This window comes from Scophthalmus maximus, chromosome 14, assembly GCF_022379125.1.
Source record: "Scophthalmus maximus strain ysfricsl-2021 chromosome 14, ASM2237912v1, whole genome shotgun sequence".
In the NCBI taxonomy this organism is placed as follows: Eukaryota; Metazoa; Chordata; class Actinopteri; order Pleuronectiformes; family Scophthalmidae; genus Scophthalmus; species Scophthalmus maximus.
Genome location: NC_061528.1, coordinates 2245583 through 2271975, shown reverse-complemented (window position 1 = coordinate 2271975; position 26393 = coordinate 2245583). Strand labels below are relative to the sequence as shown.

Genomic DNA, 26393 nt, shown 5'->3' with positions numbered 1-26393 from the left:
AAAGCTGCAGAGAGAGAGAGAGAGAGAAGGGGAGAGAGAGAGGGGGAGGCTGCATGTGAGGGGAGAATCATTGAGCTCCCGATCTTCACTGAGGACGAACAACTTACCGACACTCTGGAAACCTGGGAACCAACCGGACGCTCGTCCGTCTGCTGAGGACATTTCCCCCTCATCCTCCTCCTCCTCGTCTTCCTTCTTCTTCTCCTCCATGAATTAATCTGTCCACCGTCAGGAAAGTTAGATGGCAAAAAGAGATGTGGAATTATCCTGAGAGGAAAATATTAAGCTTCTAAAGAAAAGGAAGGAATAACGGAGCCGGATCTGTGGAGGATTCCAAGAGTGACTGACATTTTCCACCGACGAGGCAGGAGGAGGAAAAACTGAAGGGATGTGAGAAAAGATCTCTGCAGGGCTGAGCACAGAGGAATGTTTCTATTAAGAGTCAGAACTTTCTCACCGAGTGTGTGTATGTGTGTGTGTGTGTGTGTGTGTTGGGGGGGGATTTGAAGAGAAGGGAAAGTTAGGATAACACAGCACACACACACGTCAGATATCATCATGTTCATCATCCATCTCTGTCGGCTGCAGACTCACAGGTGCAGGGATGAGTTGAGACAAGGCGACAAGGACACTCAAGGATTTTCACACATTCATGAGGACACACACACACACACACACACACACGTGTGCAGGTATGTAGTTCAGGGTAATCCCACCCGCACGCGCGATGCCTCCCAACTCGGGAAATGTTACATCACCGATATCTGCGTCGAAACAGATCAAAGTTTTGCTGCGATGAAAAGGAAAAAAACCTCTTTGGCCGTTCGCTTTGTGGAAATCAAAGACGGTGGTTCGTCTCTTTGAAGAGACGTGTGTGGACGTGAGGTGCTGCGGTACTCGGATTTGTAACATCCCGGACTTCAGAAGGATCTAATATTTTTAACATGAGTGCAGCTTCGACGGACCTCAACTGTCATCGCTCCGACTTCAAATGGAATCTATAATCAGAAGACGAGAAGATTTGTTTTTCTTTTATATGACTGAAGACATTTGGTTTGGCCCAACTGGAAGACTGCACACACAAACTGAGGATATTAATTGATGTGTATTCATTATCCGAGACTCAACAGCTGACTCCAGGAGTCTATTTTTGTTTCCCCGTGCGGAGGTGATCATCCTCTTGTTCCTCCGACAGACAAATTCGAGGATCGAGAGTTTCCTCTGAGACTCTGGATTTAATAAGTAATGGAACATATTGAATTACTATTCATCACTGACGTGTTGGGTGGTCTTATATTATCAGAGTTCACCCGGGGAGAGAAGAAGCAAAGCGTAAAGAATGAATGAAGACATGACTTTCCTCCTTCTTACTCCACTCTGGTCCATCACCCATGCTGCCGTCCTGAGGCGATTCTGTCTCCTGTGGCTGTGACGGCGTTACCAAGCTTGACACCATGAACCTTCGTGGTGGCAACGTGTCACAGTTGATCTCCGAAGCCGTCAGAGCCGTGACCAGCCTGGAGTCCAACCCCTGGCCTGCACGTGGATTCCAGGAAAACGCCCTGCGAATCAAGAACGCAACAAACTCGGGGTGTCGCGGAAGCGACGTGGTCTATAACGGCGTTGACGCTCAGTTGGGGAACTGGTCTTACCACGACGCAGGAGGAGCCCGTGGCGAGGAGTGGGGCAGGATCCACGGCTCGCAGTGTCCACCCCAAGAGATGGTGGTGGAGAAGAACTGGGCGGCGCTGCTGATTCTGGTCGTCATCGCCGTCACGGTCATGGGCAACATCCTGGTCATCCTGGCGGTTTCCCTGGAGAAGAAGCTGCAGAACGCCACAAACTACTTCCTGATGTCACTGGCCGTTGCCGACATGCTCCTCGGCATCTTGGTCATGCCGGTGTCCATGGTGACCATTCTCTACGGTAAGCATTGAGTGACACTTGCTTCGGGGGCGTTTCGTTTAGCCTACCGTTGGTGTGTTGTTGACTTGGTGGAGGAATTGGCGCTTGAAAAATTACTTAATTGCTTCTGCCTGAATGTTTGATCAAAGTCCAAAAAGAATTGTAATGACAGCATGAAGGGAAGAAATCACTTGACACCGGACGGGGTCACTCAGGGAGTCAGGTCTGATGTTTGACTTGTGGCAATACGACTTCAGAGTGGAATGAGAACCCCGACCCCACCCCCGTCACGCTACACCGTAGACTGTAAATAAAGATGGACGACGCCCCTCCACTTCCTCCCTTTCTACATAAATCAAGTTCAAATTCTCAGGTCAGGTGCCGCCATCTTGATGATGAGAGTGGAGCTGCCTTGGTATCAGGATCCCGCCCTTACACATGCTTAGTCTCAGCTGTGAAACATGACATTTTAGCCTGTTTTTATTGCATCTCATCTTTTAGTCAGAATTTTGGTAGTTTGGTCCATGTCCCATCCATTAACAGGCATTTACATTGACCGGAACAATATTTCTGAAGTGCCACGTTTAACCAAAAACCCTAAGAGTGGAGGCTGAAACAAATTGATGAGGATGTTTTTCTTAAATTTACTTGTGTTTTATCCAGTTTGGTGTCTTCTCTTAAGTTGCAGTGTGTTGAGCTCTCTCAGCCACCGTAGTTTGGTCATTTCCTTCACTTGTGTCGTCGCTCGAGGAAAAGTTAGGAGATCACCCAAGTCGGTAGCTTTCGTCCTCTGGGGGGGAACGTGATTGTAACCAAAATGTCTTGGCAATCCATTTTAACAACCGCTGGGATATCTCAGTCTGGAGCGACCGGCTGGCTTCGGCGTCCTTGGAGAACGGCCACGAGCGTGGGCAATAAATCTTTCAAAGTGGGATTACAGTCAGGGGGAAATACCAGCGTCACACCTCTGGATGTGAACTGGTGAGTCTGGTGGCAGTTGATTAATGCTTCATTGTCACACACCCACACACCTTCACTGTCCTTCACCTTTCCAGCTGATCCTTGCTCCCGTGCCTCTCAGAGTTTCCCTTTTTGTCTCTGTAAATGTCACGAGTCGCTGCTCACGTAAGGAGCTTTTAAAGCCAAAGGAAGAAAAAAATAATTTGCATGAGAACGAGCTCGGTAAATTAATCGGTATGGGAAGGGCCTCTCCAAAAGAACGACCTCCGGTGCTTATTAGTCACCTTCCCCGTCTCTAATGAGCAGACAAAAGGACTCATTTGCGACTGCACACACACGCACGCACACACACTGTAATTATCATCTTGTGTTTTAACATAGCCGTGAACTTTCAGATTCATTTACTGAGTCACGGAGGGAACGGATGCGTCGTCGTTTCAGGGCGAGAGGGCACGATGATGATCTTAACGATGTGGTCATGAGATGTCACCGAGAATATGAAGGAGGACTGAGGTGGTGGCCGGTTATTAACGAGTTTGTGTTTGTGATGATTGGCCCGTCAATGGGGGTAATTGATGCTTAAACATGAAATAATCCCAGGTCATATATTCAATGACATGTGATTTTTATCTTTAAACAAGCTGCAGGACTAGCAAATTTAATCTGTGCAACATTTTGAAGATTTGTGTAAACAGTTTATAAAGACTAAAGCTGTAATTAATTGATTTATTAATGTTAAAAAATCATTTTCAATCTTTATGGATCAGTCATAAGACATTCATAAGAGCAGTCCCCCTCCGACTGTTTGTCTTTTCAGCTCTTTCAATCATTAGGGAGACGTCGTGTTCTGCAGGACAGCTGGACCCAAAATCCATTCATAAACAGATTAACTGAAGTTACTATAACTCCCAGGATGCATTTCTGCAAGAAACATCGAATCACTGAGCTTCAAATTCTGCTAGCTTCGGGCAGATCGCCAAAGACAAAAGGAGAAAACAACAATAACCCGCAACAACCAAACGTTTTGGAGTTTACGGCCTCTCTGATTTACATCACAAGACTGTCGTCTCCGTTAAACAGCAGCTGAGGCCTGTGGGTGTTGTAGTATTTAGAGTCGTCTGCCAAACTGAAGAAGTGTTTCACATCTGGTGGTGGCAGCACTGGCAGTGAGGACAGTGGGTAGATGGTCCTGGGGCTGGAGAGAGAGGTGGTCCAAAGACTGGACAGAGAAGTTGAGCTGCTTGGAGGGCCCACAAAGATAGGGATGGAGACCCTGGGTCCACTCATGTATCTGAAACGAGCGGCTAGGTTCAGCATGTGATTTGTATCAACTCACCAGCCAGAGGCTGATAAAAGTTTTGTGGGATGTGTTGTGTGTCTAGACCGGCCACCCGGGCAGCTGGCCCCCGTGATGATTCAGAGATATATTCTACAAATCTGTTTGGCTAATACAAACCTTGCAGGTGTTTTGGGAAATTTGGGATTAACCCAGGCTGAGTGGACACTGTGGACGGAGAGTGTGTCCATCACACATTACAATACCACAGGTAAATCTTTTCCCTGCCGTGTGTTTTTTAGATTGTCTCCTCATCCCTGCCTTTGTTTTCCCTCTTGCGTTCCCCACGAGACGAGCTGTCAGAATAAACTTGACGGACTGATGCACTCTCTCACCTTCCACGAGCCTCCCGAGGCGGCTTCCGCTGCGTTTAAGAGCTCGAATAACTTTGGGTTTCACTTGACTAGAGTTTGCACCCAGGATAGTTGAAGACGTACAGACGAGGGCTCCTGTTGGAATCATCGGAAACTAGAGAAAACAATGTCGCCGCCTCCTTTAAAAGATGGTTCCTGCTTATTTGGGAGATTTTGTTTAAGAAATTCAGAGTCTATGTTAAGTTTCCCCCTAGCGAGATTTGATATACATCTGTTTGTTTTAAGGTGAAGGCAAACTGCACTTTGTTAGACTTTGACATAGGTAGATTGAGATGTAGATGCAGATTTTGTGAGATTATCACAATTGTCATTGGCGTGTGTCGACATTGTCAGAAAAGGAATCTTTCAAATAGAACCGGTGTTGAAGATCTTTTCTCAGCAGGGTCGATGTCGCCATAATTCCTTCATATCCTCATGTTGGTGAGTTAGGACGCTTTCACAACTTCTTTGTTCGGTCTGGACCTTCAGAATTTTCAGTTGGGTCCCAAACCAAAGTTAGAGGTGTGAAAGGTTTTCCTCGGACCAAAGTCCGAACCTACGCTCTTCTCAGCAAAGTTTCCCCTTTTTGACCTGAGTCGCAAAACAACAACAAGAAGGTGTCGACGCTGCCACCGACATGGTCGTATGGTGTCCCCGGAACAAATGGAGAGATTCATCATCATGTAGATGGTTTCCATCCAAACCTCTACACAGATCAAGCGAATTAATCAAAGAATGTATTTGATCTTTTACGCCAAAAACACAAGGACAGTGCAGCAGTTTAAACAAGCAAATGGCTCGTTTGGAACAACGCTCCAGATCAACTTGTTTGTCTTTTCACCTCTAAAACTGGAATGTCTCTCAGTGGAGCTCATCCCTCCGCCAAGGCCCAACGTTACACTCACTCATGGATATCGGTCCCCTAAATGTGCCAGATTTCTAAGAAGAAAGTGAAAAAGAAAATCCTTTCTTTTTGTCCCAATTCTACAATTTCTTTGTCACTGTACGTGACAATATTAGAGACATTTAAAATAAGAGAAGGAAATGACTTGAGGGAACAGCTCTGATCTCTGTTCCATAGCCATAAATGACTTAACAGACATTTAGATTTTTCTTTTTTTTGTCTTTGTGAATTTTGGGAACCTTTGCTCCCCCCCCCCCCCCCCCCCCCCCCCCCCCCCCCCCCCATCCCTCTCTGGGCTTCACTCAGCCGGTTAATGTCTTTCCTCTGTTATACTTTGAGGACTTTAACCTCATCATCCGGCCATTCCCTCCTGCCTCCCCCTTCATCTTTCCTCTCCTCCTGCTGTGAGCTTTTACTCTCTGAGGGTATTGTGACAGACAGTAAACAAACTCTTTTGTTTCGCAGCCCTCAGGTTTTGTCGTCCTTCTGTGGACGGGCAGCAGTGCAGGAGCAGATTTACTTAAAAGCTTATAGTCTCTGTTTCTTCTGTGGATATCCCTCTGTGATTCATTCTCAAACTGAATCCACATCTCCTCCAGTGCCCACTTCAAACCATGAGCTTCTTTTTATTTTCTATTCAGAAACAGGTGGGAGCTGGAAGTCCCCCCCCAAAAAACAGGAAGTCTGTTATTTATTTTCTACCCGGATCTGTTTTTAATTCACTGTCTTTGTTTTCTTTGGACTCTGTACTGACAGCCTCCTTTCTGCTTATAGCTTTCATGGGCATTACTGCTCCTGCACTAACAAAATACTGATCCTGATCTATATATTGATGTATTGATTGTAGAGCTGGACGATGCAGATAATCTAAGTGGGGCAAATGGTTTCTACAAAGACAAATACGATACCAGCTACAAAGACAACAAAGAAAAAGGGAAAAATCTATATTTTAACAAAGAAAGAGAACATCAATCTGTAGAGTTCATTCCCAACAGTCCTTCAATACAATCAGGCTCACACACTCACAGATATCGGTCCACTAAATCAGATTATTTTCATCAAGATCCATGAATTAATCGTTCGTTCGTTCGTTCGTTCGTTCGTTCGTTCGTTCGATCGTTCGTTCATCTTTCGTTAACAGATAGGAAGTTAGCTTTGGCAGAGGCTTGAACCAGGATTCTGGCGGAGACAAGAATCAAGTAAAAACTGACATCCAGCTTTTCACAGCTGAGAGGAGTCGTCAGCGGTGCATCGTCGGCGTAGCAGTGAAAAAATCCAATCCACGACTGTTAATAATTCATCCATTAAGTGAAATGTGAAGCGAGAAGAGCAAAGTCCTGTTTTCTCTTTCAACATCACAGTGTCCCAATGGAGAAACCCAGTCCCAGCAGAGGCAGCACATTAATGCCCAGTCACATTACACCGTCACATACGGGTCAAGTGTCCACGTACGCTGCCACTCATATGGATGTAAGGCTTAAGTTCCCAACACTTTATGGATGAACAAGCTTTCTGCCAGAGCTTATACTGATCCTGTCATTTCTATGTTAGTGTAAGAAGAACAGCCAAACATGGAATCATGACAAATTCAAACTTTACTAGAAAGACAATCGCTTTAGAAGCTTCTGAAGTGAAAGGTGGAAAAAACTGAAGAAAAAAAATTGTCAGGAAACAGTCAAAGCAGCTGATAATGTTTTTTTCATACCAGAGGAAATCTCTGTTGGCGTCATTCAGGGAAAGGTTATGGCTGCAGTTTTTCCCGTTCTCCGTTTTCCCTCCTGATTCTGTGATATTGCAGCTCATACAATTTCCGCACCCTAATGTTTTAAGCAATAAAGTGAGTGATTCATGCGGAGAACAGATGAATACGGAGTAGAATTCGTCGCAACAGAGCCGTTTCGTGCTTTCTTATCCTCTGGTTCTGCATCAGTGGACGAAAATAGAAATGATATATCCTGCACACGACAGCTGGGATTCACACAAAAAGATGTGTCAGTCCTGAACAAACAAGTCTAAAGCATTGACTGTATATAAAGATGGACGGCATGACAGCTCCCTAATTTTTGTTTTTAAAACCAATATGTTGTTCATTTTTATAGGTTCTGAAAAAGTTGTCATTTAATGTTCACTTTCGTCTGCAACGACAACGCACCCCGACCCGAGCGAAGCTATACGCAGCATTTAAACGCTTCAAAGGTGTAAAACTGAAGCAAACATATGAGATGTTACGTCGTTATCTTTGTGATTCCAGGACACGTGACAACACGCATGCGCAAACGGTGAAACCATTGAACGAGCTCATTCTCAATGTGTTGGCGGCCTCAGACATACAGTACCTGATCGCCCCCTGGTGGCTGGCTGCAGTATATGTCATAAACCCCGCCCCCTCCTCGTCGCAGATGGTTCATGGACTAAACTGTAGTCTGTTTCCAAAGATGGTTTCTGTCATTCGAGTTGTAGTTCATATCGCACTGATGTATGTTCACGTGATGTTTCGTATCGGTTTGGTTTCGATCGCAGATGCCTTGATGCCAGGCGAAAGAATAATCTCTAATTCCTCTGCTGATAGAAGACGCGATGTGAGCAGAGAGCGTGTGAAAGAGAGAAGAGATAGAGAAATATCCAGCGTCATGCTCATCCATTAGCGCCCAACCGCATGAGATCGAGTTTTTCTTTTCTTTACGCACAAAGCTGCTAAAACAAACAAAAGAAAACAGGAGCAGCATCGTCAGTCATTCAGCTCATCAGGCGTCCTCCTCCTCTCACGCAGGAACAGACGGAACAAAATGAAACAGATGCAAACAAAAGGGCAGGAGAACCTTATCAGGCCAGATGTGAGACAGCAGGGGAGAAGGTCAAGATGTGGAACAGACAGAGAGAAAGAAAGAAAGAGAGATTAGATGAGGGGTTTCTTTTGGTTTTTTTGAGAATTCAATTTGATAAAACCAGATTTAGGTTCTAATTTGAACGCAATGAACAAAAATCACTGAAAGCAGATTGTCACTCGGTAGATCGCAAACCTCCACCGAGTCAGTCCAGTCTTGATGTGATCTCATCACGCGAAAAATAATAATTCATAAATTTGTTCTGAACGTAAGATTGCTATAGAACAAAATCACAAGACGCTCCCAGAGTTCAGGATGTTCACTCCTGAAACGTCTCCACTCAGTCTTTAAAAGCAGCTTCTAATTAATGTTGAACAATTAGGGCTTTCAATGACACTCTGCTCCGACGCACTGTCAATTGGATCGAGCTCGTTCGGCTCAGTCTCAGAGGTTCACTGCAGAAAAGAACTACTGCGAGTGGGTTCGTTGAGACGTCTGGATTCAGCCTTGGTCTACTCGTCCTCCTCTTCCTCCTCCTCTTCCTCCTCCTCCTCTTCCTCCTCCTCCTCCTCCTCTTCGCTCAGGCCTGCGGCAGCTCACTGTCCTTGTGTCGTGTTTATTTCGGCGTTCGACCTCTTACACCATCACATTCTTCATTCTCCTTTTTTTATTTTTACGTAACTGGAGTTTTGTTTATGTCTTCGATATTTTTCGTTACGTCGCCTCCCTGACGGCGCGTCAAGCTCATTTTGGATTTTGATTTCCTCTGAGCTGCTGTTTGGCTTCAGGCGCAGTCGCTGCAGGTGAAAACTCATAAACTGTATAATATCACGATTACTCACGGTGAGACTGTTGTTTTTTTGATATGCTAATGATGCACTCTTTCTAAATGAATATGCACTCATTTGCATTCATCTCCAAAACAGAATTCTGAATATTATATAAAATCAGGCTCGGAATTATTTTGTCATTGTGTTGAAATATTTTAGCCCAAGTTTTGTACAGAGGGGATTTGGAATATTAGTTTTTTTTCACTCCTTAAAAGAAAAATATTCTTCTCAACAGCTTTAAAATAAAACAAAATCATTCCATAAATGAAACGTCAGTAAAACATTCCTGCTGAGTTGATGGTTCAATCTCCAGTTTGGAGTCTTCGTCAATACAGCACGATGTTCAGCTCTACATATTACGAAGACGTTAACAAAAGAAGGACATTCGTGTCTTACACGAGTGACGTCGACCGCTGGGTGTCCGAGCTGCTGCGAGGCTTTCGTTACCGCGGGGATGAATCCACTGTTTGAGAAGCAGAAGTCACATGGTCCGGGGCGTCGCAAGACACCGAGGTCAACAGAAGTGAGTGGTGCTGCCATGGGCGATAGGTAGAGGAGCGGAGGGAACCAAGAGGAGGAAACAAAGAGACGTCTCGGGAACCGGTCGCTTCTCTTCAGGCAAAAGAGAGAAACGTGAGCACGAGCAGAAAAACACTTGGGCGTCAAAAGTAGATCTTTCTCTTGGAGAAGTTCAGCCTCTTGGCCGATCTGGCAGCGAGAGCCGCGACCAAAGAGTTTATAGATCTCAGCTTGAACTTGATTAACACGACGTCTCTTGGTTCTCAGTGACGTGTTAATAACTTGAAGAGCTGAGGAGGAGGACGAGGAGGAGGATGAAGGTTTGTTGGTTTTGTGTACACGAGGTGGTCGGCGTGGGAGGGCGACGCTCCTCGACTGTCATCAGAGCTGTGCAAATAACATTAACACTCAGGAGAGAGTGGGCGGCGAACTTGTTCCGCCATCGAGTTCAAAAATTCAAAGAGAGAAAGAAATGACGGATGAGACACGGAACTCTGAGTGGGAAAGGGTCGTGTAGGTTTTTGGTGGTTGGCCGCCAGATTAAAAAGGGGAAAAAAAGTGTCTTCTTCAACCTGTCTGCTCTTCAACCAAGTGGCAAGTCACCGTGATGATGTCACCTGTTGGCTTGTGAGCCGGCGTTGAGCCCGATATAATCAAATGTATTTTTGGGAGAGAAAAAAAGTATCTTATAAGCAAAACAATTGAAATACGCCAACTTGACGGACTTAAAGACAGGACAGTAAGAGATTGAATATTTCCTCACGGTCTGCAAACTGTCGGTCCTGCGTGTGTGTTTTCTTCTCAGCCCAGACTCTGTGAATCGGACAATAAAATAAAAATGGTGCGGACCGCGACACGCAACACTGCGAGTGCAGCTTGTGAACATCACTCGTCGGCACCTTAAGACCCGATTTGGCGGGTGGCGTCCGCAACGCCGCGGTCGGGGCCTGGTGTTGTGCGCAGCGGTTCGACAAAGAGAGAAACAAGCTCTCTCCAAAATCGCTTACTGCTCTTTTCTGACAGGTTTACGGTACGTCTACCGCTGACCTCTAGTGGCCGTGTACGTAACGACCGCTAGAGGTCGTTAGAAGAAGGACCGCATAGGTCGTCACAAGCTGCTTGAACAAACGACCCATCTGGTCGTGGAGGACAGAGTCTTGTGGTCTCGCGCTGCTGCTGTCGATGTTCATGAAGCCTTTGGAAAGCCCCGCCTCCACGAGCATCCGCCCCCCGGGCTCCGACTACCCCCCCGCGCCCCCTGCGCCCTGCTGCGCATAGAGTTCGCTGCTTCCTTCAGGGGAATGAGTCTAAATGCCAAATATTGAAACTGTGCGTACGTTGAAAGCCACATGACAAACATATCACATCACTGGCCGACAGGTCAGAGCACATCCCACCTCGGGGTTCAGCAGAAGCAGGCGTCACTTCCCACACAGTTAATGAAGTACACTAATCAAAAATGACACTCAGGCGCACACACTCGAATGCCATGACACATCTGCTGCGAGATGGAGGTGGAGAACCTGCTGACAAACGCACAAAACTCTCCCGGGTGTCGGTCTCTGTTTTAAAGTTTCCTACCGAGTCGCTTCCTCACCTTCGATTTCGAACACCGTCAGGCGGAGGCAGCCGAGGCCCCTCGAGGCCGATATCCGCCCCCGTGTCGGGTTCAAGTCTGGGGCATTTTGTTTGGAATAAATATGTCGTCTCTCTCTCCCCTCGACTCTCGTCGCGCCTCCACTCCTGACTCGGGGCTAAAGGCCAAAGGACCGAGACGAGCGCTAATGGAATCAAATCCCTGAGTGAAAGACTGGATTCAGGTCAGCGTGTGTGCACAGGACGGTGTTCCCCGGTTCTTCAGGGCTCATGGGTTGATTCGGTGCCGCTTCCTTTCATTAACGTCATTGACTAAGCCACGATGATCCGTTTTTTTCGTGACCGGTGCTATTTTTTAAAACTTCAGACTGTTTTTTAACGGCTGCTCTGCTCTGCACGATATCTCTATCCCCATCCTTCTCTCTCTCTCTCTCTCTCTCCGTCTTCCTCTCATTTTTTAATCCTCTGCATTGTTTCCTCCCTCTGCGACTGTGCGTTATCACATTGTTGTTGTTGTTGTTGTAGATTTTGACTTCATCTCGCCGGCTGCATGTGAAGTCACAGTGAAGACATCATCCTGGCAGTTTGCCGACCACACGCGGCTTCATTGCCTCCTCCTCCTCCTCCTCGTCTCCAGCGCTGTCACGGCGGCGCCTCGGGAGAACGAGCGCTCCAGAAAAGAGAAAAAACAAACGTATTTTATCACCGCAAACGTACAGAGGCGGCGTTTTAACCGGCACATCCCGCCCAGCTTGAGTCTTCCAGCTCCGCTGTGGCTCGGTGCGAGCGAACAATCAGAAAATATCTTTGCAGCTGAGCTTCCTGGAACAGTGAGAAACACGTTCTCTGTGCTCGTCGAATAAGATCTAAATTGATGTGTTCTGAGATATCGAATCAGAATCAAGTACAGGAATAAAAAAGCAATGAGATAGAAATTTAATATAATAGAATTAAAGGATATGACAACACTCAAAAAAGATCAGGTCAAACATTAAGTGTTCCTCCTCCAGAGACATATTCGAGATTTAACTCGAGGTCAAATTGTTCCGAAGCTTCGGAGCAGCGACAGTAAACTCTCACGACCTTTGACCTTCAGCCTCGAGGAGGATCTGGTCCGAGCATCTGGGAGCGGAAAGCTCGGATACGTATCGGGGGGTCAGGGGTCAATTAAAGCTTTGACAACAATTAAAAAAGAAGCTTTTTCTCTCGCTGGTTCCAGTTGGCACGAAGCTACTGGTCGAGTTGTTTTATATGAACATTTGATTGACTTGTTTGAGGTCATTTAATCTTTAATTTTTGGGTTTAGTCGTAGTAAATATATAAAAGTTTTGGTCACTACAATCGTGATGTGATGTGAGACTCGTACCGGCAGATGAAAGAGACAAAGTGACGACCGATTCAACAAAACGTCCTCATGAAGGTGACGTCGGCATTAAAGCGACAGAGCCTCTGATGACAAGTGGAGGCGCTGGTGGAGAGGTGATCGAGTCAAATGAGTCCGGTTTGAGATCCAGACTCTTAATGTCGTGATGATTCAGACTCCGTTAACGTGAGTCACTGTGAAGCATGTGGACGGCACGCTGTGTGTGTGTGTGTGTGTGTGTGTGTGTGTGTGTGTGTGCGTGTTCCACAGTCTCTCACTCCATCCCCTCCTCTCTCTCTCTCTCTCTCCTCCGGGAGCTCATTTTCTCACCCTCCGTTTCCACTCCGCTCTTCTTCTATCAATTATTTTCCATATTTCATTTGCTCCGAGCCGCTGTTTCCTCTCACTGCCTGAAAGCTGCAGGATACAACAACGATATGTTCTTCTTTTTCACCCAGCTAACGAACTTTACATGACAAACCTACGCTTGACTCTGATTGGGTTGTAGACGGGCGGGAAGCCTTTTTCTTTCCGGTTCTTTTTCTAGCTAACTGCATCGACTTCCTGTAATTGGTCCGAAAGTCCACACCAAGTTTTCACACCACTAACGAAACCAATCCACGGTTCAGTTTGATCCGGACCGACGCCACCTCTTCTGGTCGGACCAACAGTTTGGATAGGAACCTTTCACACCTTTTAAAACGACATTTGTCTTGGTTCCGACCAAACAAGGCCGGCGTGACGCCGTCCCACACAGTTCCCACGCAGCCCCCCACCGGACTGGACCACCTGACCAGTGCCGCCCCCCCCGCTGCGAGGTGTCTTGTCTCTAACAGGTGTGAGAGAGGAGACGTCCGTCTGTTGGATCAGACAAATCAGTGAGAACCACCTGCGTGGGAGCGAAGCAGAAAGGATGGAACATTAAAAGTCATTTTCCGTCTCCGGGGTTCCATCTTCACGTCAGCATTTCATTTCGATCAATTTGCCATTTCAACATTATATTAAACTTTATTTCCTTCTACATTGAACACTGAATGATGGTCCCGGTGATACCTTCAGAGGGGTAGAGCAAAAAATATTTATCTTCGCATTACAGTCAATTTATTCCCACATATGTCAAACTGCCATGTGTGTGTGTGTGTGTGTGTGTGTGTGTGTGTCAAGCTCCTCTTTGCTTTGTTGTGTAATGCAGGTTTTAGAAAATGCACGAGGGCAGTTTTCCGTGCACGTTACGATTCTGCTGCGTCTCCGTGACTCAGACACTGAAGAGTCAAAGACCCAGAGACGTCCTGTTAGCCCGGAGCTCAACGTGTCCCTGTTTCTTGCCGCCGCTCGCGCTCTGTTGCGGCTACGTCACACACCCAAAGAGGCCTCGGTTGTGATTAACAGTCAACCTCCCCGAGGGACGACCAAAGTGATCCCGCCGCTCCTCGTCCACGTCCGTCCGCCGATCGATGCGCTCGCCTCACCGGAGACGCCGAATCGATGGCGAGGAAGACTTGAAAGGCCCGACCCCCTGTTCACCTCGGCGGTTGCACAATGGAAACGTAAGAATCCTCCTGCTGTCCTCGCTGGACCTGCAGCTCCCACCGCTTTCGACCTTTTAACTGCACGAGGAATTGATCCGAATTTAATATGCCCCTTTGTTGCTCCCTCCGCCGAGGTGGTGCGGTTTCTCTGTCTCCTGTCTCCAGAACAGATTCAGTTAATGCTGAAACTGCAAAATAACAGCTGACGAATTCAGTTTCCGCCATTGATGGAGCAGAAAAGTCGCAAATGTGACACCTTCCACAAATTTTCATATCATCATTTGTTAAAAGCCGCATTCACATCGAACGCGAAGCAATTTTCTTGCGTTGCATTACTCGCGCGAGTAAATATGAATCACCCAGGTGACGTGAGTAAACACAACCTGCGAATATCGGCCCGTTCACGATCAGACGCGGCAGTGACGTCGGGCATTTGTCCGCCCGTCGTCTTTTGCGTTGACTTTCATCGCGCGGAAAATTGGCATCCTGTTTGGTGTGAACGCAGCATTAGGGTGTTGGAGAAGAAAAACACTTCCAGTCACTTGGGACGTGTGATGGGAGTGCTCTTTAGAAAAAAACAGTTACACAGTGATTAACCAACTGCCTCGATGTGGCAGGGCTGCCCAGATGTTGGAAAATGAAACTGTATATGAAGATGGAAGACGCGTCTATGACCCAGCCAGCCACCAGGGGGCGAGCTAGATGATTCGGCCTTTCACGTCGTCCATCTTTGTTTACAGTTAATTGTTGGAGCCAACACTGCAGCTCACCACACATCCTGCTGGAGACCGGGGGCCACACGTGGTAATATCATAGCCAGAGCATGTCTTTTTATGAATACTTTCACCAAGACATAAATAATGAAAGAAACTGCAGAGCTGACTGGGTCTAATTGGTGTCAGGTGCCGAGATGCCACGCTCGCAGCCCGTTTCCCTGCGGTCGGACTCGTCTGAAGAGGTTTCGACGTTTCGCGAGCTGAGGGGGCAGAAGCGCCGGCGCGAGAGAAACGAGGCGGCAGGGAAACGAACATGTGGAGTGTAAAACTTTAGCTTTCGTAATGTCGACTCCGTCAGCGGCGGCAGGTGGAGAAGCAAAGAAAACCACATCTCATCTGGGTGTTTCTCGGTTGTTTCCTTGTACTTCAAATTTAAGTGCGAGGCCGTGTCTCAAGTACTATCTGCCACTAAGCCCCTGGCCTCTTAGCGAGTTAACTTTGGTTCACATGGGTCTTTTCCTGCCACTTCATCTTAAAAGCCCTCTGGATAAAGGAGACGTGAAGCCTCTGGAACGCCAACCTGAGGGCAATAAGTCAAAGTCTCTCCTGAGTGGATGGTCCTGACAGTGCAGAATACCATAAACCCTCTTGAGGTCCAGAAGCTTGGTACGACTTCCCCCCTAGAGATCTTACCAAGTCTATTCCTACTGGACACGTTCAGGTTTCCACACCACGCAACAAAAGTGGAAGCAGATTCGACAAAACCCCTGTGAAACAGAGTCCTGGTCTTAGTGGAGACTTTAAAATAATCAGCTTTTCCTCAAGACGTAGTGTAAACACCCATGATCCTGCTGCTCCCCTTCGTGTCCTATCGCCTTATCAAAGCTGCCGCGATGCTCATTACTGTACAAGACGTGGAGAGGAGGGAGAACCAGAGGACGAATGGAGCCGGTCAGAGGGAACGACGTCAACTCTCACACTCTGTGGAGTTGTTAATAGTGTGATAGTTAAACGGACTCTGAAGGGGAATGATCTGCTCGTTCCGTGTGGAGGATCTTTTTGGGGCAGAACCGCACGGAGAGCGAACGCAGCCACCGGACCCGTGTCCATGCACGTTTCAGCTCACTGACCGTAAATGGATTTTCCACCTCCTCCCTGCAGAGTCAATGAGCTCATCGATCACGGTGGACACGTTTAAGGTCTACAGTGGAACTCTTTACTCGCAGCTCCTGTGATTCAACTTCACCGAAAAACAGGATGAAACTCAAAAGACAAATGTGTCGACACCGTGAGCGTTTGCGTCCAGAAGGTTTTTACGGAGCTGAGAGAGGAAAACATCAGGACGTGTGAGGAGCGCGCAGGTTCTCACTTCCCAGGCGACTCAACACAGACTGAGCAGAGACCCGAGAGCAGGACAAAGTGGCGGGAATGAAAAGAGGAGGAGGAGGACGAAGAGGAAGGCTGTTTGCCACCAGAGCCGAATGGGCCTAAAAGAGAACAGAGAGAGAGAAATCAAAAGCACTGAGAATAAAAACAGCGAGGACGGGGGGGGGGGGGGGTCAAAGAGAGCAAGAGCCAATAGTCTGGCGGTGACCATGGTGACATCGTACGACACAGATGAGTCATCTCCTCCCAAATAATAAAACTCCTGAATCAGGTCGACCCTCACCTGGCGAATGGGGGGAAGCGATGAAGACTCGGGAGGAGGAGGAGGAGGAGGAGGAGGAGGAACTGCTCCATCCTCACCCTGAGTGTGATTCAGTCGTCTGTGACGATCCGCCTCTAATCCCTCGACTCAGAGTCTATTTCTGGCGACGCCCGCGGGGGGATCCTGGAAGGCGGCGGGCGACACCTCGGCCTCCAAATATCTCCCAGTGGCAGGCGGCGGTTAGAATTCCCCAACACCGGCTGATACTCCATGATTCGTGGGTGCATCTATTTGGCTTTTGCCTTCGTCGACAGGCCGTGGTGATCTGTGACTACTGGTCCAGACGTTTTAATATCATTACCACATACTTTTACATATCCCTACCTTGTAGCCACGTGGCTCTGCCCCGCCCCTTTTCTTTTGGGGCTGCTGATGATGATGAGGCTTATTTGGCTATTTCGATTCATCAGCCGATGCTGCTAACAGGTATCAATTATGAGGCATTAATATGATGCCTTACAGTGTTTTGTTTTAGACTTACAAATGTTCAGGGTTTAATGAAACACAAACCAAACAGACTTGTGTCTTTAGGTTTGAGATAGCTCATTGAACTGTACCATTTTTTCTGTCGAATCCATTTTTGAAAACGTCTTTTCACGTTAATTAAAAGAACAGAAAATGTTCTTCATCCGTTTATTCTTCCTGTTCTTTCGCCCCTCTGGTTTCACGTCGGCCTTTTAAAACCCTGCTCCTCTGTTAGTGTCTCTGAGCTGCGTCATGTGAGAAATAAATAAACCTGTCTCACGTTGATGCACCGAACATAAAAACATTCAGAATAAGGAATAGTTTTAATTTTCAGCGGCGGCTGAGTTGTTTTCAAGACCCATTTTTTACACGACTATATTTAGAGACATGTGTGTGTGTGTGTGTGTGTGTGTGTGTGTGAAGAATAATTCACTTCAATGACTCCAGGTCAGATCCCTCACAGGTTCAAGGGTCAAGTTTTAACTGTCCCACTTGGGGAAAATGTGAGTGTGTGTGTGTATGTGTGTGTGTGTGTGTCCATGCGGATGTGCGTGTATCTGCAGCGGGCGCTCAGTTGGAGGCCTGTTGTAAAGCAAAGCCTTCGGCCGTGTTCATGTGTATGACTCATCCGATTCATCACCGTGTCATTCGCTCTCCGGAGGCTGTTGAGCCTCATTAAAGGCGACATGTTAGGAAAATGGGAGTAATTACCAAATTAACAGAAACTGTCACTTTGAGCTCTCGTCACTGGTTCTACAGATATTTGACTTTTGACCCCCCCCCCCCCCCTCCTCCTGCAGATTATGGGTGGCCCTTCCCGTCTGACCTCTGTCCCATCTGGATATACCTGGACGTCCTGTTCTCCACGGCGTCCATCATGCACCTCTGCGCCATCTCCCTGGACCGATACATCGGCATACGAAACCCGATCCACCACAGCCGCTTCAACTCCCACACCAAGGCCCGCATCAAGATCATGGCGGTGTGGACGATTTCAGTGGGTAAGGACACACACACACACACACACACACACACACACACACGTTAATGATCTTTTATCCATGGATATTTACCTGATATATGTCTTTTGGTGAGTATCACCACCCGTGAATACTCAAAGCTTTCTCGGTGGGGAGCGTTGTTGTAACTTGGAACTGTGTCATGTTTTCACATGATCACGTCATCATTTTTTAAATTTTCTTCATCATTAATTAATTATTCCTTGGGAAATCTGTGAAAATGGGGACAAAAAATGCTTCTCCAACAATCTCACCAAGTTAAAGAAAGTGTTGAAAATTTTTTGGATCCATAAGAACATTAATTGGGTTCTTTCTCGGCACATGTCCCATCAAGTTTCATGGAAAACAAACCAACCAACCAACCGTCAAAAGGAAAAAACAACAAACCAAACAGCTGACAAACGGACAAACCAACTGACAAACCAACTGACAAACCAACTGACCAACCAACTGACAAACCAACTGACAAACCAATCGACAAACCGTCAAATGGAAAAAAACTAACAAACCAACTGACTGACAGACGGACAGATCAACCTTGGTTAGTGGACGTAGTACAATCCTTTAGGTCCAGTTAATAGCAGCACAGATTATCAACAGTTAAATTCACCAAAGTGTGGAGAAAACTCCAGAGCAGTCAGATCCTCATGAGACGCAATTTTCCCCTCAAGACACGAGTGACGTTTATGTCTCCATATATAATTTCTTGTGGAGGCATGGGAACAATCAGCTCCTGATAATTGGCCTCTGACTCAGGTCAGCGGACCCAGATGAGCAGGAAATGTAATGACGGTGCCGCAGACAAAGGCCTGCAGCCCCGCGGTGACGGAGGAGGCGGGAGGAGACGAGCTCGGACCAAATTAGCTCTGTCCGAACGTTATTTACACTCGCCGGGTGAAAACAGGGGGGGAAACGGAGAACAGCATGAAAGTCACGTAATCCTGTTTCGGCTGATAACATTTCAGAAAAGCAATCTGCAACATCAAACCATTAACCATCTGTCATTTTCTGATTGAAGATGAATTATTTCCCCCCAAAAATAATTTGTTTTTCTCGTTATTAGTCGACATGCTCTCACGCAAGATAATTCAGATGAATGAAATGCAAGAAAAGCTGTGTTTTTTTTCTACGGGTGGCAGTTTTGCCCAGTCCTGAGATTTATTCAGATTAATGGATCGGACGGAACATCACAGCTCGTCATCAGCGCTGTTTTGGTTTTCAGCAGACGAATAACTTAGTTATTCTGGTTTCGGAAGATGTGTGTGTCCCAGGAAAATGTTTACTGACGTTAAAAATCAAGTGAGAAGAGCGCTGCTTTCCGTCATACCTTGGAACTCGAAATTGCCGACCTCCAGAGTCGGAAGATGCATCTGGAACGCCAAAGAAGGTCAGAAGAACCTCGCCAACTTCCGATCCCAGAGTTCCGAGGTATAATGGAACGCAAGCGTAGAGTCATTTTCTCATACACTTCTAAAGAAACAACCAGTGGAGTCGCCCTCTGCTGGTCGTTCGAGAGAAGACAGGCTTAAGGCACAAAAACAGAATCAGACGTGACTTCAAAAGACACAAAAAATGACTTCAGTCGGTCCCAAAGTGGTCCTCAGAAGAAAAACAGAATTGTTCAAATAGATGCGAAACAACTTCAGACACACGACGGCTACGAGTGGACGAGACATGAGCACACAGAGACAAAAAAACAGATGCAAGATGACAACAAAGAGACAAAAGGACCAGGGGCCTCTCTGAGCAGCCTGGTCAAATCAAATCCTCCTTCAGAAAAAAAATGACTGAACTGATGCTGCCGGATAACAAAGTGGGACCGAATCCACAGTGATGGAAATGAATCCTCGACAGGAGCAGGAAGAGAATGTCCCTTATCTGCTTTTGATGCTGTCAACGTTGTCGTGTCATGTTTGCAGAGAGCTGAGTCATGGGAGACGGCACAGAGCGGTGTTGTAAAGATTGGGATTTGGAAACCATCAGAAGGGGACGGAGGGGAGACGGGCTTTAGACATGATCAATATTTCATCGTGAGCCGGAAAAACTGTTGCATCACAAACACCGGAGGTGTCACAGTTTGGTTTCCTCCCACATGAGGAGAATCTCCCCCGAGCCAGGGACAGGTGCGACAATGGGGATAAAGGTTTGATCGGTTTTTCCATTAAAAAAACAGCTGTGAGGAAATAAACTTTGTTTTTGTGTGTGAATAATGAGGCATCTGCCGGCATCAACAACTCACCGCACTCGCACTCCACTGTAGTTTGTCCTCTGCAGACGAAACACAGAGAGAAATTCATGAACGTCTTAACGAGCCGCTGGCAGGTAAAGCAGTTTTCGGGTGCTCGTCACGTCGTCCTCCATTTAAACACTCTCAAAGAAAATGAACGGATTTAATTCTATTACACTTTCCATTAATGTGACTCTGTGATCGGACAGTTTTTTTCTACTTCAGCTCTGCAGAGACTCGTGGACGTCCAACAGTCCCACAGGGAAGAGAAGGTGACTCAGTAGAGCCCATAACTCCGACGATGCTCAAGAGTCCTTTCAATTCAATTAAGCCGCACCAATGATACACACTCATAGATATTCGTCAAAGTCTTATAACAGTATAACAAACAAAATATGTTTGGACGGACATGGATGTAAACTGCATTCTGACCTGTTGGCGGAAGTTTACAACCGTGAGTCAGTGATTCTAGTAATTTATTAGGTGTAAGAACCAGGCTGAGGTTTTTCTACTGTTTGATGTGTGTACGAGTCAATTGCACCGGAATTTCCTTTTTTGGGATCAATAAAGTACACCTACCTACCTACCTGACGATCTACCTACATACCTACCTGTCTACCGACCTGCCTACCTACCTACCTGCATGCCTACCTACCTGCCTTCCTACCTACCTACCTGCTTGCCTACCTACCTACATGCCTACCTGCTTGTCTACCTACCTACCTACCTACCTACCTACATGCCTACCTACCTGCCTTCCTGCCTACCTACCTACCGAACTACCTGCTTGCCTACCAACCTACATACCTACTTGCTTGTCTACCTCCCTACCTACCTACCTACATGCCTACCTACCTTTCTGCCTACCGACCTATCAAACCACAACAGAAACAGTTCCTGATATTTTTTTAACAAAACAAGAAGCAAACTTTGCAGAAAGTTAGTTTTGTGAGAAAGATCGTTCCTCCTTCAGCAGCACAGGATGGAATTAGAGCTGTGAATGGGGGAAAAATCATATTAAAATGACAAATATACCAGTTTATATTAATCCACAGTCCAACAGTGGGATTCAAACAAATCCACTCTTGTCTGTCGATTAAAAACAGGAACATTGTGATAATAAACCCAATTAAAAACGATCAAAGAAATAATCATCTGTGAATAAGTTTGGCGACAGAGTCCGAGGTGGAGTGGAGCGCGATGTGTGGAGGAGGAGGAGGAGGATTTCTCTTCTCTTTCAACTCCATTTGTTCATTTAATGATATAACCCTTTGCCTACACATCGTGTTTTATACAAACTTTATTGACCACAAACTAGGGCTGAACGATTAATTGCATTTGCTATAATATCGCACTCGGTTCCAAGAACAAGCATCAGTCACGCTGCACTAACCTGCTGCGCGATGTCCTCAAGCTCGACCGATCGGTCGGAGACTTTAGTCTCGAAGAGGAACAGCACATCAGTTTTAAAAAGGGCGTCAGGTGTTGTGCAGAACGTGCCGTGCTACCGTTGCTACTTCACGGGGCAACACCACCGACCTGTATCAGCAGACTGAAGCACAAGTCGCCGGCCCAAACGCCTCCGGGTTCGGCCGTGTCGGAGCTGCAGCGTTCCCGTCTCCTGCAGATCCACAGCGTGATAAACTGGGATTCGCTCGTCGTTTGACCTTCTCCTCCCAATTAACTCATGCAGTTGTGTCATTTCTCTGAGACCTGTTGTCTCCTGCAGCTACGCGTTCAGCTGATGATTAGCTGATTGTAATTAGTGTCGTTCGGATGTTGTGTGGTTGTTTTTGACAGAGGAGCTCGAGTTCCTCTGAGATGCTTCATTTCAGTTTCCTGCCTCTGAGACGTGAGGGTTCGCTTGGTTCCACTCTCCCACTCAGATTTCTGAGCTTTGCCCATTTTAACATGCACATGAAAATAACTGCAGGCCAAACCTTAGAGAAAGAAAAAAAAACCAAAGACTCTGGTGTGATGCAACCCAGCTGAAGCTCCGCAGAGCCGACAGGAGGATGAGTCGAATAATGTGATGTCAGCGTGGCGAGCAGCAGGTCCCGCCCTCAGGCGCGCCTCGCTGCCACGCGCCTCGCTGCCACGCTACGCTGCGTCGCCCACGAGCGCAATGAGATTATTGCAGCATTCACTTATTCAGGTTAATGTTTTTACTTTTTTTGGTTTCTCCTCGGGCTCGTGAGGAGGAAGAGGAGGAGGCGTTAAGTGAAGCCTGCTAATGTTCCCGCGGTGAGTTGAGGTTACGCTCTGATCTGATTGGACGCAACATCTGGACTTATGCATTGTTGCACAGAGGAGCGAGGGTTTATGTTCACGTATGAATGAATCCTGTGTGTGTGTGTGTGTGTGTGTGTGTACACATGTCCCAAATTACATAATCAAGCCCAAAATATTCATGCGTTTTCACTGTTTCTCTAAACCAAACATCCTGCAACAAACCAACATTTAATTCCAGCTCAATGCGCTGAATTCTGAAAAACATTGTTGACATCGTCTTGTGAATCCTTCAATTTTTTGGGGTCTTTAATGTAGAAACTGTGTTCAGTCCTCCGACAGTGGCAGATATCAAAATGTGGCGGAAGAGCGAGAGAAGAGGGGAACCTATGTTGACGTTATAAAGATGTACTTATTGTTATATTATTGTTTTGGAAACCAATATATTCTTCACTTTGATACGTCTTGACAAAAGTTCTCCGACTCGGCAGCGAGCCCTGACTTGGTTAAAGTTAAACTCAGTATTTAAGCGCTTTAAAAGTGTAAAATGGAAGAAAATACACGAGATGTGACGTCGTCGTCCGCCATCTTTGGAATTCCAGGAGACGTGACAATATGCATGCGCAAGCGGTGAAACAAATGAACGACCTCATTCTCACCGTGTTGTCGGCCTCCGACGTACCTCCAAATATATTCACGTCTGGTTCCAATAAATCCAAGATGGCGCTGGTCAAAATGCTCTCAAACCGACGTCACGGTGGGTTGACACTTTTTGGTTTTGACATCAGTCACGATCTCGCCTGTGGACACAAATGCACCTCAAAAGGAAGAGAATTAATCTGCCTAGTTTGGATGGAGCCTCTTTGATTCCCACTTGTCATCCTGAACATCGGTTCTCGCTCGACGTAACTTTGGCGAGCTGCAGGTACGATCTCCTGTGTGGAACTGACTGGTAGTCGCAGATCGAACGGTCATAATCAGGTCCGGAAAGTTCAAGAGTAAGAAGTGGAGCTGTAGATCAGTAAAAAGGACTCAGAAGACTATAAATACCAGAGTTTATCGCCAATGTTCGGATAGAAAACTTTTGATATATGAGGAATTCTGTTACTTTCAGGCAAAGGATCTAAATCCTTTGACAAAAAGCTTTCCTCTCACCAAGCTGCTTCAATCTCCACACACACCCCCACACACACACGAACCACAGCCTGTGATCCGTCCTCTCATCTCTCTGCCGTCTCCGTCCTCTCTGCAGGGATCTCCATGCCGATTCCCGTGCTGGGACTCCGGGACCACTCCAAGGTCTTCAAGGACGGCAGCTGCCTGCTGACAGATAACAACTTTGTGCTGGTCGGCTCCTTCGTGGCGTTCTTCGTGCCCCTCACCATCATGGTCGTCACCTATTTCCTGACCATCAGCGCCCTGCAGAACGAGGCCACCCTCTGCCTGGACCAGCTGGTCCCGCGGCCCAAGTGGAGCGCCACGTTCACCCTGAGCTTTTTGCCGCAAACGTCGCTGTCCTCCGAGAAACTCTTCAGGCGCTCGCTGAGTCGCGAGGCCGGCGGCAGGGGGAGCGGCGGCGGCATGGCCGGCGCCCGCGGCAGCATCTCGGGCTCGCTGTTCGGCCGGCGCACCATGCAGTCGATCAGCAACGAGCAGAAGGCCTCCAAGGTCCTCGGGGTGGTGTTTTTCCTCTTCGTGGTCATGTGGTGTCCATTCTTCATCACCAACGTGCTGGTGGTGGTGTGCGACCCGGCGGTGTGCGACGCAGGACTCATGGGCGGTCTGCTGAACGTTTTCGTCTGGGTCGGGTACTTGTCCTCCGCGGTCAATCCGCTGGTTTACACGCTGTTCAACAAGACGTACCGCGCGGCGTTCCAGCGCTACGTCCGCTGCCAGTACCAACCGCAGAGGAAGCCTCTGCAGCTCATACTGGTGAACACCATCCCGCCGCTGGCGTACAACTCCACCCAACTGCCCCTGGGCAACCTGGGGAAGTTCTGCAACGGAGCTGCGCACTCGTACGGGGAGGCAAAGGGATTCTCTTTACCCGGGCGGGAAACAGAGACGTGCAGGTCGGACACAAGCCATGGAGACAAAGATGAAAGTTGTGTGTGACAGTAAAATAAAACCCTCCCTGAGGAGTTGGTCCTGAGTGAATCATGGATCGGATAAATCTTCATCTGAGGTCACTTCATCCTCGGGAGCAAAGGTTTTGAACTTAAAGTGCCAAAGTCGCAGTCAGGATTGTAGAAATACAGAGATTATAATGAATTTAAATTAGGAATAGAGTATAAAGCTTCTCCTTCAGAGCCACTCGAGGAGTTTTTGTCCCCAGTTAACCCCAATCAGCGTCTGATCCTCGTAATACGGGTCTGGATCAATCGAATAAACAGAATGACATTCTGATAACCATCTATACCCAGAGTCACTTCAATCAGAGCTCGTTTCATGTCCTGGGTTTCGGTCTCAGTGCTTTGTCAAACCCCTTCTGCTCAAAATCAAATTAGTCCTGGAAGGTTTTTTAAAGAAGTGGAAGCGATCACCATCTTCCAGTCTGATCATCAAGCGAACAGAGAGTCAACAGAGGCAAATCGCCGCTGCCATTCATAACAAACTCTTCAGACGAAAGTCTTCACATCATCTTAATTCTCCCCGGATGCTCGGCTGCAGTGACCTCAGACTCCCTGGTTTCACTCAGGTTCATCTCAACTTTGGGCGGATCTGCGGCGATGAGACTGGATTTTCTGACGAGCTTGACGCACCGGGACTCGAAAAAGACTCCTACTTTATTCTGTTGGGAATAACGACATTGTCTGACAGCAGGCGGAGAGGAAGTAACGTCTTCTCACAGAGAGACAAACGGTAAATAAAATCTATATTTGTATTTTGTGCAGACATGTGAATAAATGTATGCGACGGTCATCGTTCCTGGTGCACAGAGAAGATTGTGAAATGGGATTTTAAGTGCAAATCGTGTTTGTTGTGAAACGTTTGTTGTGTTCTTGCACATTCGCACATGTTTTCAAAAAGAACTGTTCTGAATATATCGAGGTTGTTCTCTTTACTCGCTGTAACAAGTGGTCTGGTAGTTGGTTGCCACGTGTTCAAGTATTCAGTAGACTCACTGTTAGACTAAAGAGAGAATCATCTGGGTGGAAGGACGAGGGCTCTGTTGATGCTCGAAGGTTTGTGTCGCGGATGAATCACCAAGACGCGTGTCAGACATGAGACTTGGTCCAAACGGCCGGGCGACGCTGCGACAGGCGGACAGCGCGTCGAGGTACGAGGTCCCAATGCACACAGCAAAATCAAAATCATTTGTCATGACACTGACGATATGTCAAGCACAGTTAAACAGATTTTTTTTTTTGGAAGTCTCTGAGAAAAGTTTTACTATTACGACCAAAGTAAAAAAAAAAGGTTCTACACAGAAAAGACGTCCAACATAACCAAAAGAGACTTGGTTTCACCAAGGGTCGTAGGATCTGGTGTCTCCACTCGAACCCTGAACCAACATCAGAAACCTCACAGAACTGAAGTCGTGACATCGCAGAACCCATCAAAAATAAAAAAAAAAAGGATATAATCATTCGGTCACTAAAACACAAACTGTCCCTGCCCCTTTGTTTCCTCTTAATCAAACCAGACCAGATGCGCCTGAGGGTGGAAGACGTGTGACGTGGATCATTTACACATCACCGCCAGCAGGGGGCGACAATATAACTCTCGCAATCAGTATCAGAGTTAAACATTCGTAAGAAAAACAAACCGTAAGACTTGAGCGGATTGAGGTCCACTTGTGTTGTCTGTAAAAGGATATTTTTTTGTTGCAGTACCGTGTTTGGCCACTGGAACAAATTGGCAGTTCACTGCATTCAGATTACGATTAGGAATGAACCTTTAGGGGAA

General features: G+C 47.0%; 1 protein-coding gene across 1 annotated transcript; it reads left to right on the top strand.

Annotated features, from left to right (window-relative positions):
* Positions 1–25939, top strand: htr2aa (5-hydroxytryptamine (serotonin) receptor 2A, genome duplicate a). Its single transcript, XM_035604879.2, has 3 exons — positions 1–1926; positions 17810–18010; positions 23737–25939. The coding sequence occupies exons 1-3, from the start codon at positions 1455–1457 to the stop codon at positions 24597–24599; spliced, it is 1536 nt and encodes a 511-aa protein (XP_035460772.1). The 5' UTR covers positions 1–1454; the 3' UTR covers positions 24600–25939.
* Positions 25940–26393: the final 454 nt, after the last annotated feature.

Coding starts and splice junctions, on each gene's coding strand:
- htr2aa (XM_035604879.2), top strand. CDS start 1,455: ATGAACCTTCGTGGTGGCAACGTGTCACAGTTGATCTCCGAAGCCGTC. Junction 1,927..17,809: donor CATGGTGACCATTCTCTACG/GTAAGCATTGAG, acceptor CTCCTCCTGCAG/ATTATGGGTGGCCCTTCCCG. Junction 18,011..23,736: donor GGTGTGGACGATTTCAGTGG/GTAAGGACACAC, acceptor TCCTCTCTGCAG/GGATCTCCATGCCGATTCCC.